Here is a 14,649-nt window from a genome sequence, read left to right as displayed (position 1 = left end):
TCTTAAAAAGTTAATGCGGGGCAGGAGTTGGCTCTTTGTTTCTTGAAATTTGACATTGTTGCCTGCTCTGGAAAAATGTAGCTCCTGATTTATCCTGTACCTCATGCCAGGATGTTAATTTGTCTGGTTCTGAGCACAAAAGCAAAGAAGGGTGCATTTTCCTCTCCAGCGCTCTGAGACAAAGCACAGATTCCTGTCTCACATGAAGGGAACTCTCCTGCCTCCCAAACAAGGGTCTGTTCCAAACACTTACTCACATTTCAGTGAGTCAGAAGGAAACAGACAGATATTCATCTCCCTGAAACCTGGCTGACTTCCTGCAAGAAGTCTGTGAGGAGAGCCACGATTGGGTGTCAGGGTTAGTGAGCGGCCACCTACAAATTCTCAGGTGTTATATGGAGTCTTAGTCAGCAGGTGAGTACCATCGACAGCACAGAAAAAAAATGCCTTCAGGTGTTTGTCAGGATTAGTGAGTAGTAAGTGACAGATAAGAAAACAGGAAACAACCAGGGTCCATAGATTTTGGTTTCAAATGTATTGAGTTTATAGTCATGATTTATAAGCAGTAGCATCTGTGAGACTCCAGCCCTAGCTATGGTAAAGGGGAGCATTTGATTTTTACCAGTTAAGTCCTTCCCATCTTGAACCACTTTGCTTCCTAGTGGCAGTATGCCAGTATGCCAGTATGCCAGTATCCCATCCTCCTGATAGTACCTGCTCCATAAAGATTTGGAATGGTGATAATAATAATGATTAGATCAGCAAATCCTTAAGTTTAGTTTATTAAAACTTTTGATTACTTCATAAAAGTAGTCACTGGAAGGATTCTGGTTTCAACAATGTGCTGGGAATTCGTGGGTGAACTTTCGGAGGAAAAATCAGATTTAGAGAAAAGTGAATATTCTATTTCTTAGGTTGGGAAGTAAAAATCTCAGAAGTGGTTATGGAATGTTCTCTTTCCAGATCTGAGCCTGAAATAATGGAAGAAAATGCTCACGATGTAATGTAGACAAACAGAAAGAATCACGAGTTCATACGGGGGTTCTCACTCTTCTGTGTGTCTTGAAGTAAATCGCTTAAAGTTGGCAATCAAATCAGCTCCTTATTTGGAGAGGAAGGTATGAGGATTTATAACACACACACACACACACACACACACACACACACACACACACACACGGCGCTCTTGCAGCAGCTCTTGCTTAAACATCATTTCGGGATAATCATAACTTGTGGGCAGATCTTCTTTCCTGTCGAGTTAGTTTCTAACCTGGTCATTGTGCGCTTATTTTTGTCCGTTTTTCCACCCACTTGGGAAAGGCAGAGAAGGCATGCACCGCGCAGCCCCTGAGAACTGTGGCTGAGGCTCTGGTCTCCCCCCAGCCCTCCCACCCCTGCCAGGAGCCGGGAGCCGGAAGGCCTGCACGACGGCCGGGGCCGCTCGGGGACCCCGGGTCCCCCGCGGGCCAGCGTCAGGCTATCAGGGGTGCGGTAGTAGACCGGCGAGCTTTCGCCCGTCTGCTGCGCCCGGCAGGAAAAGCCGCCAGGGGCGAGGTTCCCACCCCCACCACTTCCTGGATCCCTGGGCTGGGAGGGTGTGCGGGGGTGGAGGTGAGGTCTGCGGGGGTGTGGAGGAGCCCAGGTGCAGCTCTCCGGGCGGCGGGGCGGGGCTGGGGCGGGGCCGGGGCAGGTCGGGTGTTTGCTGAGGCGAAGGGGCGGGCCTTGGCGCCCCGGGAGCTGCCCGGCAACTTTTTCCTGCTCACACCCGGGCGCGGGAGAGAAGACCTCGGTACGGCTCCTGGGGAATCTCCGGGTCCTTGGGTCCCCGTGCAAACCCAGAGCAGCTCCACTGCCCGGGGCGGCGGGCTCAGGATGCGGCCAGGACGGACAGGCGGCACACTGCTGCGGCTGGTGTTAGTGCTCAATCAAGGTAAGCGACGGGTTTGCTCCGCATGAGTTGCAGGAGGAACTTGCGTGGGTCCCGGGGGCGAAAGAGAGGAGTTCTGCGCCAGCGAGGCACAGGTGGCGCGCGTCTCTGCTCTGATTCCACGTGGACCCAGGCGCCTAGCCATCCCAGCAGGATGGAGAGAGACTCCCCATTCACGCTCTCCCTCGCCTGGTGTCCCCATAAGGCACGGCTCACCCTGTCTGTAAAGCACCTTTCAAAGTCAGCTCGATACGCGCTTCGCTCTTAGGCACACACGCACGCGCACACATGCATGGGGGAGTAAAGATTAGTGGAGCGCCTGGAGATCCAGAATCCTGCTGCCGGGCTCAGACAGGTGCCCTGCCAGACCCGGACCCGGAGGTTCTGTGCGTCCCGGGAATCCGGTCCTGGGAGACAGCCTGCCCCTCAGGGCGATGCCTGGTGGCTTTGCAGGAGCCTGGGAGCCCAATATGCTTATTTTTCAACCGCAGGGTGTGAATAATGTCCCTATTTCTTCAGGACGCAGCACGGATGTTTCTTCCCTTAGGGGACGTAGGAAAACCAAGCGCCTCTTCAATATTTGGCAGAGGGGAATTCTTCACGCTCTTCTGCCTTCTTCTTACTGTTGTAACGTCGTCTGTTTGACGGATATAAACTTAGGCCAGGAAAAGTTCTTTTCCGCTTTCTGAATCGTAGGCGCCGCAACGAGAGATTTACCCGCAGCTGCAGCTCCAACGGCAGGGCGTTGAGAGCCGGGCCCACCCGTCGCGTGACTCCTTTTGCACGAAGTGGGGAAATGAAGCTGGGGGTACCCAGCTGCGGCGCAACCACAGTCCATCAAGAGTACTTTCCCCAGGGGACTTCCCTGGCGGTCCAGTGGAGGGAGCGCGGGTTCGATCCCTAGTCGAGGAGCTAAGATCACGCGTGCTGCCAGGTGCGGTCAAAAAAAAAGGCTCCTTTCTCCAGACCATTTTCCAGAGCCTCGTGTGTGCTTACTTCAAGAACTTTAGTTTACTTTTGGGGTTAGGTGGGGTGGGGGGAGTCGCATTTGTATATAATAGTTTGAATAGCTATCAAAGCAAAACAAACAAAAAAAGTGGTCTCTGATTTTCAAGTGTTTTACCAAGAGGAGAAATCTTTCTTAGATTGCCCTCTTTTGAGGCATTTAACCAGTTGTTATCATGAAAGAATTCTAATGCAGAAGACCCTGTAGCATTTTCTCCAGGTTAGAGAAAGAGAAATAACACGACCCCAGCGGAGAATAGGCATCGTTAGTTTTCCTGTCTAACCCTGGGTCTGGTGCTTCACAGATATTCTCTCCTGGGACCCCAAGAGTGTTTTGAGGGGCCATCAACCCTAACTTAGGGGTTTCAGAGAAAGTTGGATTCACCTTGAGAATCAGTTCCTGGACACCACCACCTTCCCAAGAGCTAATGGACATTTCAATGCAAGCCTTTCATCACTCTTTAATTACCCATTATTAACAGAAGCTATGGAAATATAACATCATTTTCTTATCTTTGAAGTGTTGAGGCTTGTTCTTTAAACAGCAGCGAGAAATACTTCAGAGGAATGTAGTGCCGCAAGGCATGAAGTCAGGTCCAGAGACTTTACCTGGAGTTGGTTAACAAGCGCAACTCGCTGCAAGCCAGCAGAGGTGATTTAAAATGACATCTGTCCAAATAGTTTGTATATTTCCTCCTTCTTCCTGCTCCAGATATTTACATACTCAAGGAACAGGTTTTCTCTTAATTCGGGGTAATCATAATAAAACTTCGTCATTTGTTATCTGAACCCAAGTTCCCAGGGAAACAGCATCATTTTTTGATACCATGAATATCCAAGATTAAAATGAATAATTGAAAGCTCTAGGTTTGTGACAGCTGCAGTTTTTTATGGCATGACCCTATCTGTATAAAATTTTGAGTACTCATCATTACTAAACAGACACACATGTAGTTGCTTATAAGTTATATCCATATATATTTGTGTAATATAAATACCAAAAATTAAAATGTAAAAGGCGCATATGTGTATGCGTTTCTACATCTAGCACACACCAACCACTGTAGAAACTTAAAACCATCAAATCTCACTTTAACACGTAGATTCAAATTCGCTTTCTGTAAACATTCTCACAGGTATTTAAGAAAAAGCAGTGCTCATGGTTTGGTTTCATGTTTATCACTTTTCATTGATCATTCCTTGGTTTAAGTGCTTGCAATCATTGAAATGGTAGCTGGCAGGTTGAGGATGGAAAAGAAAGACCATAAGAGGCCTGGATAATCCATAAACTGAGTAATAGGTCTATAGGGAAAAGGGAAATGTGATTTTAAAATGCACGACATCACTTACAACTGTCTAGTGTGTTGCTTGGCTAAGGATAATCCTTGCCTAGCCTCATCTCTTGTTATCTCTGGTACCCTGCCCGGATCACCCCCTATTTTCAGATCCCTAATTTCCCCTCAGGCGGTAAATATTCTAATTTCCCTCTTAGTAAGCAGGTCCTCCTTTAGTGTGTAATCTGGCAGCTGTTTCCTCCTGAAGCACCCTCCACCCCTGGCTTCTGTTCTCCCTGTTTGTCTCCTATTTTCCTGGCTCTCCTTTCGTAGTCTCCTTCCCAGGCTCAGCTGTTTGGCCCAGTGCTTGCTGGTGTTTGCAGAGTTCCATGCTGGATCCTCCTCTTCATTTTACCAGCTCCCTCTGGGCCTGCTCCCTGCTCAAGTCAGCATCTCCAGCCAGACTCCTCTCCTGAGTTCCAGATCAGTGTTTCCATCTGTTAGCAAATATCTCCACCTGGATGCCCTATATGCATGTCCAACTCCACATGTCCCCAACAGAAGTAGATATCCGTCCTCTGAAATTTTTTCCTGCATTGTCTATTATTGTTTAATGGCAGCATTATCCTGCAAACATGGAAACCAGGGATCTCTTCCCTTGTCTGCAACCTCACAAACTGTCTCTAACTTCTGTCTGCTCTCCCCAACTCATGTATGTGCCTTCTGCTACTGCCCAGTTCAGGCCCTTGCTTTTTTGTGTCTGGACTCCCACTGTCTTTAAGCTGGTTCTCCTGTGTTTGTCTCTTATCTCTCCACTCCATTCTCTGCTTTGTCACCAATGGTATCTTTCTAAACACTTATCTGTATCCAATCACTCCTTTGCATCAAACGTTTGGTGGCTTCCCATCTCACATGGTGCACAGTCCAAATTTTGTGACACGTCAGAAAAAGTCCTTCGCCATCTGGCCGCAGCCTGCCTGTTCAGCTTCTTCTCTACCACACTCCCCTGTGCACACTTACACACAAGCACACACACTGCACATACGCGCACTCACAATACACACACCCCAGAGCCATGTACACGCACCTATACACACCCTTCTGTGTTCTGACTGCACCTGATCATCCCACATTTGGTGTTAGAATATTTTCCAGACTATTTTCTTGGCCTTCACTGCCTTGATGCTTTTTCCCTTTTTTTTTCTCATCCTTTTGCAACTCACCATTGTCCTATGTTAAAAGAGACAACCCCAAGTAAAACTATAAAGTAGGGAAGTTTTTATAACAAAAAGGGAAGTTTGAAGTAATCTCTCATTTCTGGGACCCAGCCTCAACGACCTCTCTCATCTCAGCCCCTCAACCACCTTAGACCACCAGCTGATATGGTAAATCCCCTCCCCCATGGCTCTCCAGCTACACCGGCCCAACCTCGACTAAGCTTTTCTTTCCTACATATTGGTTCACAAGCCACTGTTTTGATTCACATTCATAGATTGGGGCTCTGGATTCAGTATTTAAAAACAATTACTCATACATTTCTGTTGTGCAGCCAGGTTTGGAAGTAATTGCTTAAATATTAGCACTGCACCTTCTCTTTCCTAGCAAATTAAAATTCCAGAATTGCCTGTACCACCTTGTTTTGTGATGACCACCAAGTCAGGTGTATTTCACCACCAAGAGTCAGAGAATGCGTCAGTTCAAGTGACTTCCTTCTAAAGTATGTGATGACTGCTCCTTTCTTAGTGTGCTGAAAGCCATGGGAGTATAAAAAGGGAAAAGCCTGTTAATGCAAAGAGATGAGCTGCTCATGGTGGAATTTTAGACATTCAGCAAAATAAAGGCCATTCAGTCTGTGTGTTGAAAATAAAGAGTTTCAGGAAGAATAGGAAAGATATTTGGGACCGAAAGTGTCATCTTGACATCATGTAAATGTTGCCACTAAAGTCACTATCAGCCCTGTTTAACTCGGGACATTACAGAAAGATCGAGCACAGCATAAGAGAAAGAACTATGGGAAACTGCTACTCCAGTCAACAAGTCAAAGATGTGGAGGGTGTGTGTATGCGTGTGTGCTTTTGTATCTTATGGTAACTAATGATTTACCTGGAGGAACACACAGAATAATGACTCTTAAAGAGAAGAATCTTGATACCACAAATCCCGAGACAACAATAGGTCCTCTGTGAAAGTGACCCCTGTGATTCTCCCTTCTGATGATACATAGGTGTTTTGTTGCTCTGGATTCAGTGAATTCCAGAAAACTAGTTTTTGATCATATCTTTATGCAACACTTGCTTTATGTAAGGCAACGTGCTGGATCTAGTGTAGAACCACTGGAAACTTGAAATGTGGTCCAGAGAGGTTGCAGTCCATTTGGAAACAAGTCCACACATGAGGGAAAGACATTGTCTCAGTCCCTGGGGGTTGCCTAACCAATTTCATACCCTACCATCCTCCTTTCTGACAGAAGCCCAAGTACTGGGTTAACCCCTCCTCTGCTCCTCTGCACAGCTTGGAGATCCAGGGAATGTTGAAGGGTAATTGGACTGAGCCAGTGCTGGTGGTCCCAGATCTCTCGCCAGTGTCTGATTTAGACATGGGCATATAATGGAATTTTGACCAATGAGATATGGAGTGAGATCCGCTCAGGGCCTTTGGGGAAAGAATTTTTCATTCCTAAGGGAGATGCTAGTTAATAAACATACTGTCAGGTCTAGATGTAAATCTTGGAGCAGCTATAGCCATCTTGCAACCATGATGTCAGGAGTAGCTTGGAGATAAAGCCAGGACACTGGCCTAGTGGAAATAGAGGAAGAAGAGGGTCCTTGATATTGTCTTTTATTGACAGTTACTGAAATTTCAAGCCATCATACATCTTGGTGTCTTGAAAAATTTCCGTGTAATTTAAAACTTGTTATGTTCTTGTTATGTTGTTGTGTTGTCTATGCCTATAACATAAAGATGTAATGTAAGTTTCTATAACATAATAGGTGTTATATGGTCTCATGCAGTTAATTGCTGAATGAATGATGCAGAGCTAGATGTTGAGTTCAGAGGATGGAGAAATCTCACTGTGACATGTTTAAGTATCAGACCTCTAGAGAGGCCGTCCTGGGGGCAGGAAATAATTGTTACCATTCAGATCTACTGTGAAGGGCCTTAGAGATCAAAGTTCAGTTCTTTGTAAATGACTCTAAGTGGTAATACGGTAACGTAATCACTAATAGGCCCCAAGTCTCCTAGTTCCTGGGGCCAGATGTTTTAGATACTTAAATAGGAAAGGAGAAGGCCATTATGCCCGGAACACATTACTCAAGGTATTCACAGAAAGTGAGAGAAAGTGAGTGAGTGCCCAACCGTGAAAGGCCTTGTAAACCCTGGAAAGGAGTATGGAGTTTATCTGGAGGACAGTGGGAAGGCTCTGAAGGTTGTTAAGGGACAGTGACATGCTCCAGTTGGCCCCTTGACAGATCACTCTGGCAGCAGGGGGCTGGTGAAGTGAATGGAAGCCAGACTGAAGGCACCAAGACCACTTAGGAAAGAACTGGGTCTAGGTTCGGTGTTAGAGATGGCGGTGGTTCAACTATACTCCAGTATTAAAAAAAAAAAAAAAAAAAAAGATGGCAGTGGTTAAAAACCCAGATAGTGGCAGTAGGGAAAGATAGCTGAGGACAGATGTGAAAGGTATTAAGGAAGAATGGACAGGATTTGGTGATTGATTTACGAGGATGGCAGGGAGAGAGGGAGAAGGTTAAGACTGAGACCTGGGTTTCTGATGTCAACAACTCGGGGGGTGCCATTCACCAAGACAGGAGCGCTGAAGGACAGCAAGGCTAGAGGAAAAAGAGAGCAGGTCAGCTTGACAGGTTGAGTTTGAGACATCCACGTGAATATGTGTAGTTACTAGATGGTTATGTGTAGCGGTGTTAGGAACAGGAGTGAGAGCAATATGAGGGTAGAGATTTAGGAGTCGTGGGCATCTGGAGAGGGATTGAAGACATGATGTTGATGACTCAGACGAAGAGAGACTAGAGGATGACTTTGGCTGCAACCTGAGGAGCTACCTTAGAAGGTCGGGTGAGGAAGCGGAGATGCCAAGGGAGAGAGAAGACGCAGCTGGAGGAGGAAAGAGGACAGCGCAGACTGGGGCACCGTGGAAGTGTTTCGAGAAGGAAGAGTCGGTCCACAGGATCAAAGTCTTCACAGAAGTCAGGCAGGTCTGCCCTCCTGGGTGAGGGCAGTCTCTGCTGAGGAGAAGAAACAGAACCAGAGTGGAGCCAGCTGAGGAGTCAATGGGAGGTGAGGGATGGGGACAGTGCCAGGAACTTTGGCAGGAAGGCGGGAGCTGGAGGGATGAGGTAGGAGGGGCCGCTTAAAAACAAACAAACAGCAAACACTGGAGAAACATGCATAAACATTATTGTGTTTTTTTTTTTTACTTCTGTCACGGTACTGCACGGTACTTGTAAGTTTTGAAATTTACATTGAGGCGTCCATATGTGGCAGGAGTCCATGACATGAGAGAAGCAAAGAGGAGAAAAGGGGCACGCGTGTCCATGGAAGGGATGCTGTCAGGGAGAAAGAAGAAGGAGGGGGGAAACTGGATGACCCACAAGAGCAGCAGCTCCAGACAGATTAGAAACCACAGGTGATTACGTGAAGGAAGTCGAAGCAGGTTCTGGGCTATGAAATGGAGAGGATATTAATTGATGAGAGAAAGGTGAAGCTGACCAAGGCACACAGAGAGAAAACTCAAAACAATCTTTTCAGAAATCATAGTCCCATATAGCACAGAGAATTAGTTTTGTCTTTGAAAGGTTCTGGTCATAAAATATTAAAGCCTTTTATTCTGCATAACAATGGGTTTTTTTCAAGGCGTTTTAAACATTTCTATTTAATATAAATTAGAAAAGAAATTAATGTCTACTCTTAATTTTGTTAAAGTTATAATTAGTTCAAGGTACTGTCCAAGTGTTTTATCCAGTCTATGCCTGCTGACTCTTGTACATGTAAATTACATTTACTAACCAGTATAAACTCGAACTGCATATTTTTGTAATGTTTTCAGGTCCATTGAATATTGGAACTGTTCATAATTTTCAAATACACTTTTTCCTCCTTGGAGAGAATTGTCTGTTCTGTTGACCAAACAGTTCATAGAAACTGGGCAACTTTGTCAATGAAGATTCCTGCATTATTATTCCATGTTCTGAAAGGGTAACTGCAATTCTTCCTTTTATTAGTTTAAAGGGACTAGAGCAGTTTTTACTGCAGAAACCGTACATAACTCCTGATCATTGAAAGGCTTTCTGTATAAAAATGAGGTTAATGTTTAAATGAGCAAAGGGGAAAAGAAAGAGTGATGGACACTGTATTGTCAGTGTAAGAGATTATTTCATTGTGTTCTGAAGAGCGTGTACAAAGCTATTGTGCCCCTGCATGCCTTGGACATTGGCAGTTGTCATTCTCCTGATTCGTTCGAAGGTGGCCTTTGTTTGTCTTTGTGTAGGCCTGATCTCATTTCCATGGATACCATGTAGAAATGCAGACTGAATGCAAGCTGGCTCTTGGCCAGTTCAGTAAGATAACTCTATTCCAAATTGTTTACCAGTTTCCTTCAGGTCCTTTAACCAAATAGCTTCTTGGACGCTTGTTAGAATATGGACAATGAACCTTCTGAATTGTATAACCTTTTTGTAACCATATTCTGAATACTAGTGCATAAAATAGATATTTCAGAGAAATTGACTTAGTTTTCTGTGTACTTATTGTTTGGGGGTGGGTGGGGAGGGAGGACATAGCCTTGGTAATTGGGATACTTTTATGTGATCTTTATTTTCCTTTCAGTATAAAAATGTAATAGCCCAGATTAAGTCTTAATGCAAAGTGGAAAGATGGTTAAATAATTTATGTAAATGTCATAGTGTCGTAGTTCTTTTCAGGCTGCTATAACAAAATTCCACAGACTGGATGGCTTATAAACAACAGAAGTGTATTTCTCACAGTTCTGGAGGCTGGGGAGTCTAAAATCAAGGCGCCAGCGTGGTCGCATTGTGGTGAGAGCCCTCTTCCTGGTTCATAGCTGGTGCCTTTTTGCTATGTCCTCATATGGTGGAAGGGGCTAGGGGTCTCTCTGGAGCCTGTTGTATGAGGCACTAATCCAATTCATGAGGGCAAAGCCTAAGCACCTCCCAAAGGCTCCCACCTCCTAATACCATCATCTTTGGGGGTTAGAATTTCACCATATGAAGTTTGACGGAACACAAACATTCAGACCATAGTATGTAGTAATTAAGAAGTCCCTTTTATTATTACAGTATTTAATTTTTGCCCCCAAGGAATCAGACTTTAACATATTAGTATCATTTTTTTTCTTGGCTATGCTTCCAGTGAAATATGACCTTAACCCTTTTAAACAGTATAGTCCCTTAGTCTCTTACCTTAATCTGTGTTCTCGCTTTTTAAAATACAGTTTAGCCCCCAACCCGTACTCTATACATCCTTTAAGTAAGTCTCAACTTCACCGAGGCTTATGCACCCCAGGAAGCCTTCCCAACCACTAATCCTAGTTGTCCTCCTCACGTGGACCCTTTCATAGCAGTTGTCACGTTCTACCTCAATGATATGTTTACTTGGCTCTAAATCCTATAGATTGCAAACTCTGAGAAGACGGGGGCCATGTCTTCCTCACTTGTGCCAAGTTGAGTTTTGTTGAATGAATGAAACATGTATGACAGCTATTGTAACCGAGGTTAAAGGCACACTTTCTGAATGAATGCCAAGCCCAAAACCTCCTAGTTCTTTACAACTCGTATATGCCAAAACGCTTCTATTTTCAGGTTTATCCAGATTTGCTAAAATATTCCTTTAGTTGATAAATTTTTTTTTTTTTTTTTACTTCCTTGAGAGAGTTTGTTTGCTTTTGGAATATCTCTCCTTTGTCTTGAAATGTCTAACTAGGACAGCACTATTGACAAGTAACAAGATGAATAAAAGAACTAGGACAATGCAGACATCTTTTTTTCCCTAAAAAACCCTTTCTTGTTCCCCTCTTCTGTCCTCATAAAGCAGTACCATAATTGTCTTCAGCTTGACTCTCTCTCCCACTGAATACATTTTTAAGATCACCTTTCATCCTATTTATCATTGTATTCTCAGGACCTATCATATAGTAAGCACCCAGAAAATGGTTGGTAAAAAAATTTTAAAATAAAATTTTGATAATATGAGGTATGTTCATCAAAGTACTAAACTTGATTAATACTTTCAGTTTATAGCTTTTCTTTGTAAAGCAGAATATTTCAATATCCTTATAGAAAATGACATATACTAACATTCTCGTTAACAGAAAAAATATTTATATTTCTTCCTTTTGATGTTCGTAAGTGTGAATGTAAATTTTCATAGATATACTTGCCATTTATATGAAAATGACTCATTTACTTTTTTCACTTGGTATCTTTTGTATATACTTTTCCCTGTGGCCCTCATATTTATAACTTTACATTAATACATCCTGCCATGTCATGGTTAACTATTGTCCCATTGTTGTATATTTAGGTTGTTTCCTGTGGGGGTTTTTTTGCCCCTACTGCAAGTAATGTGGCTATAAATATCATTGTACAAGAAGCTTTTTCTTTCTTTTTTCCTTTTGGACAATTTCCAAAAGCAACATTACTGGATCAAAGATTATCTGTATTTTTTAGCTCCTGTTACATACTGAACACTGTGGTCATCAGTAATGTGTGATTTTTACCAATTTTACCAACATTAGATTTTAATTTACTTTTTGTAGGTTTTTTTTTTAACTTCTTATAGATTGATGAGTGTAACCTGGTGCTTCATATTTATTTTAATTCTCATGCTTTATATTCATCAGGGTGCATTTCTAAGTTACAATTTTAAAATGCCTATCTTTTGAAAAATATACGTAGAGTAGGATATTCTAGAATTTAGGCCTAGAAGAAACCTCAAGAGATCATCTAGTAAATGCCTCATTTTTACAGTAACCAGCTTTTGAAATGACTAAAGCCCAGGACTCTAACCTGCAGTCCGTCATTTCAGGATAGCCTTCAGAATTTCCTGTGCAAATCTCTTTGACAAACTTCTCCTTGTCAGCTATTTCCCACAGATTGATCACAATCCATTTTCATTTGAGGAGTGGCAGTCCTCTGGTTAAGATTTCCATACTTCCGTGGGTCAGAACCTTTTAGGGGGAAAGAGAAGACATTCTGTTTGCCGGAGCACTTGACTTTGAGTCTCCAAATCTGGAGATTGTTCTGGTTAACTATTGCCATGTAACCAATCACCCTAAAACTTAGTGGCTTAAAATGATGCCCATCGTTTGTTATCTCTCCTGGTTTCTTGCATAGGACTTTGAGAAGAGCTCGGCTGGGCAGTTCTGGCTTGAGATCTCTCATGTAGTTACCTTCAGAGGGTAGGCAGCTCTCTCTCTTCACGTGGTCCCATCAAGGGGTTTCTTCAGCAAGGCACCCTCTGGGTGGCCTGATTTCTTGCAAGGCGACTCAGGGATTTAAAGGCAAGTGTCCCCCTCAAAACTGGCAGAAACTTGCACGGTCTTTTCTAACCTAGACTCAGAAATCATACAACTACATCTATTCATCAAAGAAATTACCAAGCCATACCTAGATTCTAGGGGAGGAGATTTACTCAGCTTCTTGATGGGAAGAATGTCAAGTAAGTCCCAGACATGTTTTAAAACCACCACAGTGACTTAGTCAACTTAATGGTGTTTACAAGACTGTTGCTTGTTTATATCATAGTTGTTCAACTTCGACATTATTGACATTTGGGGACTAGATAATTCTTTTGGGGGATGGAGCAGTGGCTGTGGCAGGAGGCGCTGTCCTTCGCACTTTAGGATGTTGAGCGACTTCACTGGCCTCCACCCACTAAATGCCAGTAGACACTCTCCTTCCCTGCGACAGTGTGACAACCAAAAATTTGTCCAGACATTACCAAAAGCCCCCTGAGGGACAAAATTGCTCCCAGTTGAGAAGCACTACATTAAACAAACATGTATTAAAATGTTCATGGCATCCTGAAAGGAACTCTAGCTCTGAAGAGTAAATTTTAATTTTAATGCCATTTTTCTGGCTGACTTTGGATAAGTCACAGGCAGACTCTTCCCTACCTTGCTGGGTCATTGGGAGGATCAAATGGAATTATGAATGGAAAAGTATTTTGTGCACTGTAAAAGCATATATAATGTTACTTTTCAAAATTCATATCCTTGGTATTCATCCATTTTTATCATCATTCATTATTTTAAGGGACCTCAATGGAGTGTCTATCGGAGGGTAGTAGAGTGTCAGACATGGGAGGAACTGGAGGATTCAAGGCAGTCCCTCCAGGAGCTCTGCTTTCCATTTCTAATGTTACCTGTGGAGGAGAATCTAGATCCTTACTGAATGTAAAATTTAACACTCAAAACAAAGACTTTTAAGGAAAAGTTGCATTTTTCTTTCTTAATAAAAGCAGGAGAATGTTACGCTGCTATATTCCAAACGCAGTTTTATGCTTTTGGCTTTTGCACTACTTTTATTTTTTCTTTTAAGCACTATAGCTATAAGCCAGACCCTCTAGAGCTTAAATCTGTATATACAGTGAATGTGTGGTTCTTTTCAAAGGGCCTACAGTTTCTAAGTTTAGTTGCTTTATTTGTTTTTTGAGAGGAGGGGGGATGGGCTTTCTAAATTATTTCTGCAGTATTGTCCTTTCAGCATGAAGACAATGCTATTGAGAATGACTTCCTGTAATTTTGTACATGTTCAAAGGATCTAATGCGACCTATGACCATTTTCTGTTGTACATATTCTCGGTAATGATTAGCTACAGTTGAGGGTTTGAAGTCTGTTTTCTTTTTTTCCCTAATATACTGTTATTTATTTATTTATTTTTGGCTGCATTGGGTCTTCCTTGCTGTGCACGGGCTTTCTCTAGTTGCGGTGTGCTGGGGCTTCTCCTTGCGGTGGCTTCTCATGTTGCGGAGCACGGGCTCCAGGTGCATGGGCTTCAGTAGTTGTGGCTCGCGGACTCTGGAGCACAGGCTCAGTAGTTGTGGCTCACGGGCTTAGTTGCTCCGTGACATGTGGGATGTTCCCAGACCTGCATTAGCAGGTGGATCCTCAACCACTGTGCCACCAGGGAAGTCCCATGAAGTCTGTTTTCTTAGTTTCAAAGTCAGGGTCTGAGTAACCCCATTTCCTGCGTTTGTGGTTTCCTGGAGGGTCCATGGGCTGATAATGTTTTCTTGGCTCTCATGGTGAGTGTGTCTCAGCAAAATGTAGACATGCCGTCCTCCTATCCATTGCACAGCTGTTCTCAGAAACTTAAATGGAAACATTTAGGATATGTTTTTTTATGTGAGGGGTGAAAGTAGGATCACAAATTAACATGCCTTTTACAATTTCTCAAAAAGTA

At 43.5% G+C, this 14,649-nt stretch overlaps 1 protein-coding gene across 1 annotated transcript in view; it reads left to right on the top strand.

Annotated features, from left to right (window-relative positions):
- The first annotated feature begins 1,730 nt into the window (after positions 1-1,730).
- Positions 1,731-14,649, top strand: part of ITGA2 (integrin subunit alpha 2) — a 107,017-nt gene continuing 94,098 nt past the window's right edge. The window contains exon 1 of the mRNA XM_032626117.1: positions 1,731-1,930. Within this exon, the coding sequence (XP_032482008.1) occupies positions 1,873-1,930 (58 nt within the window). The 5' untranslated portion in view covers positions 1,731-1,872. The remainder of the gene's footprint in view (positions 1,931-14,649) is intronic.

This window comes from Phocoena sinus, chromosome 3, assembly GCF_008692025.1.
Source record: "Phocoena sinus isolate mPhoSin1 chromosome 3, mPhoSin1.pri, whole genome shotgun sequence".
NCBI lineage: Eukaryota > Metazoa > Chordata > Mammalia > Artiodactyla > Phocoenidae > Phocoena > Phocoena sinus.
This window is presented reverse-complemented; position numbering and strand designations above follow the sequence as displayed.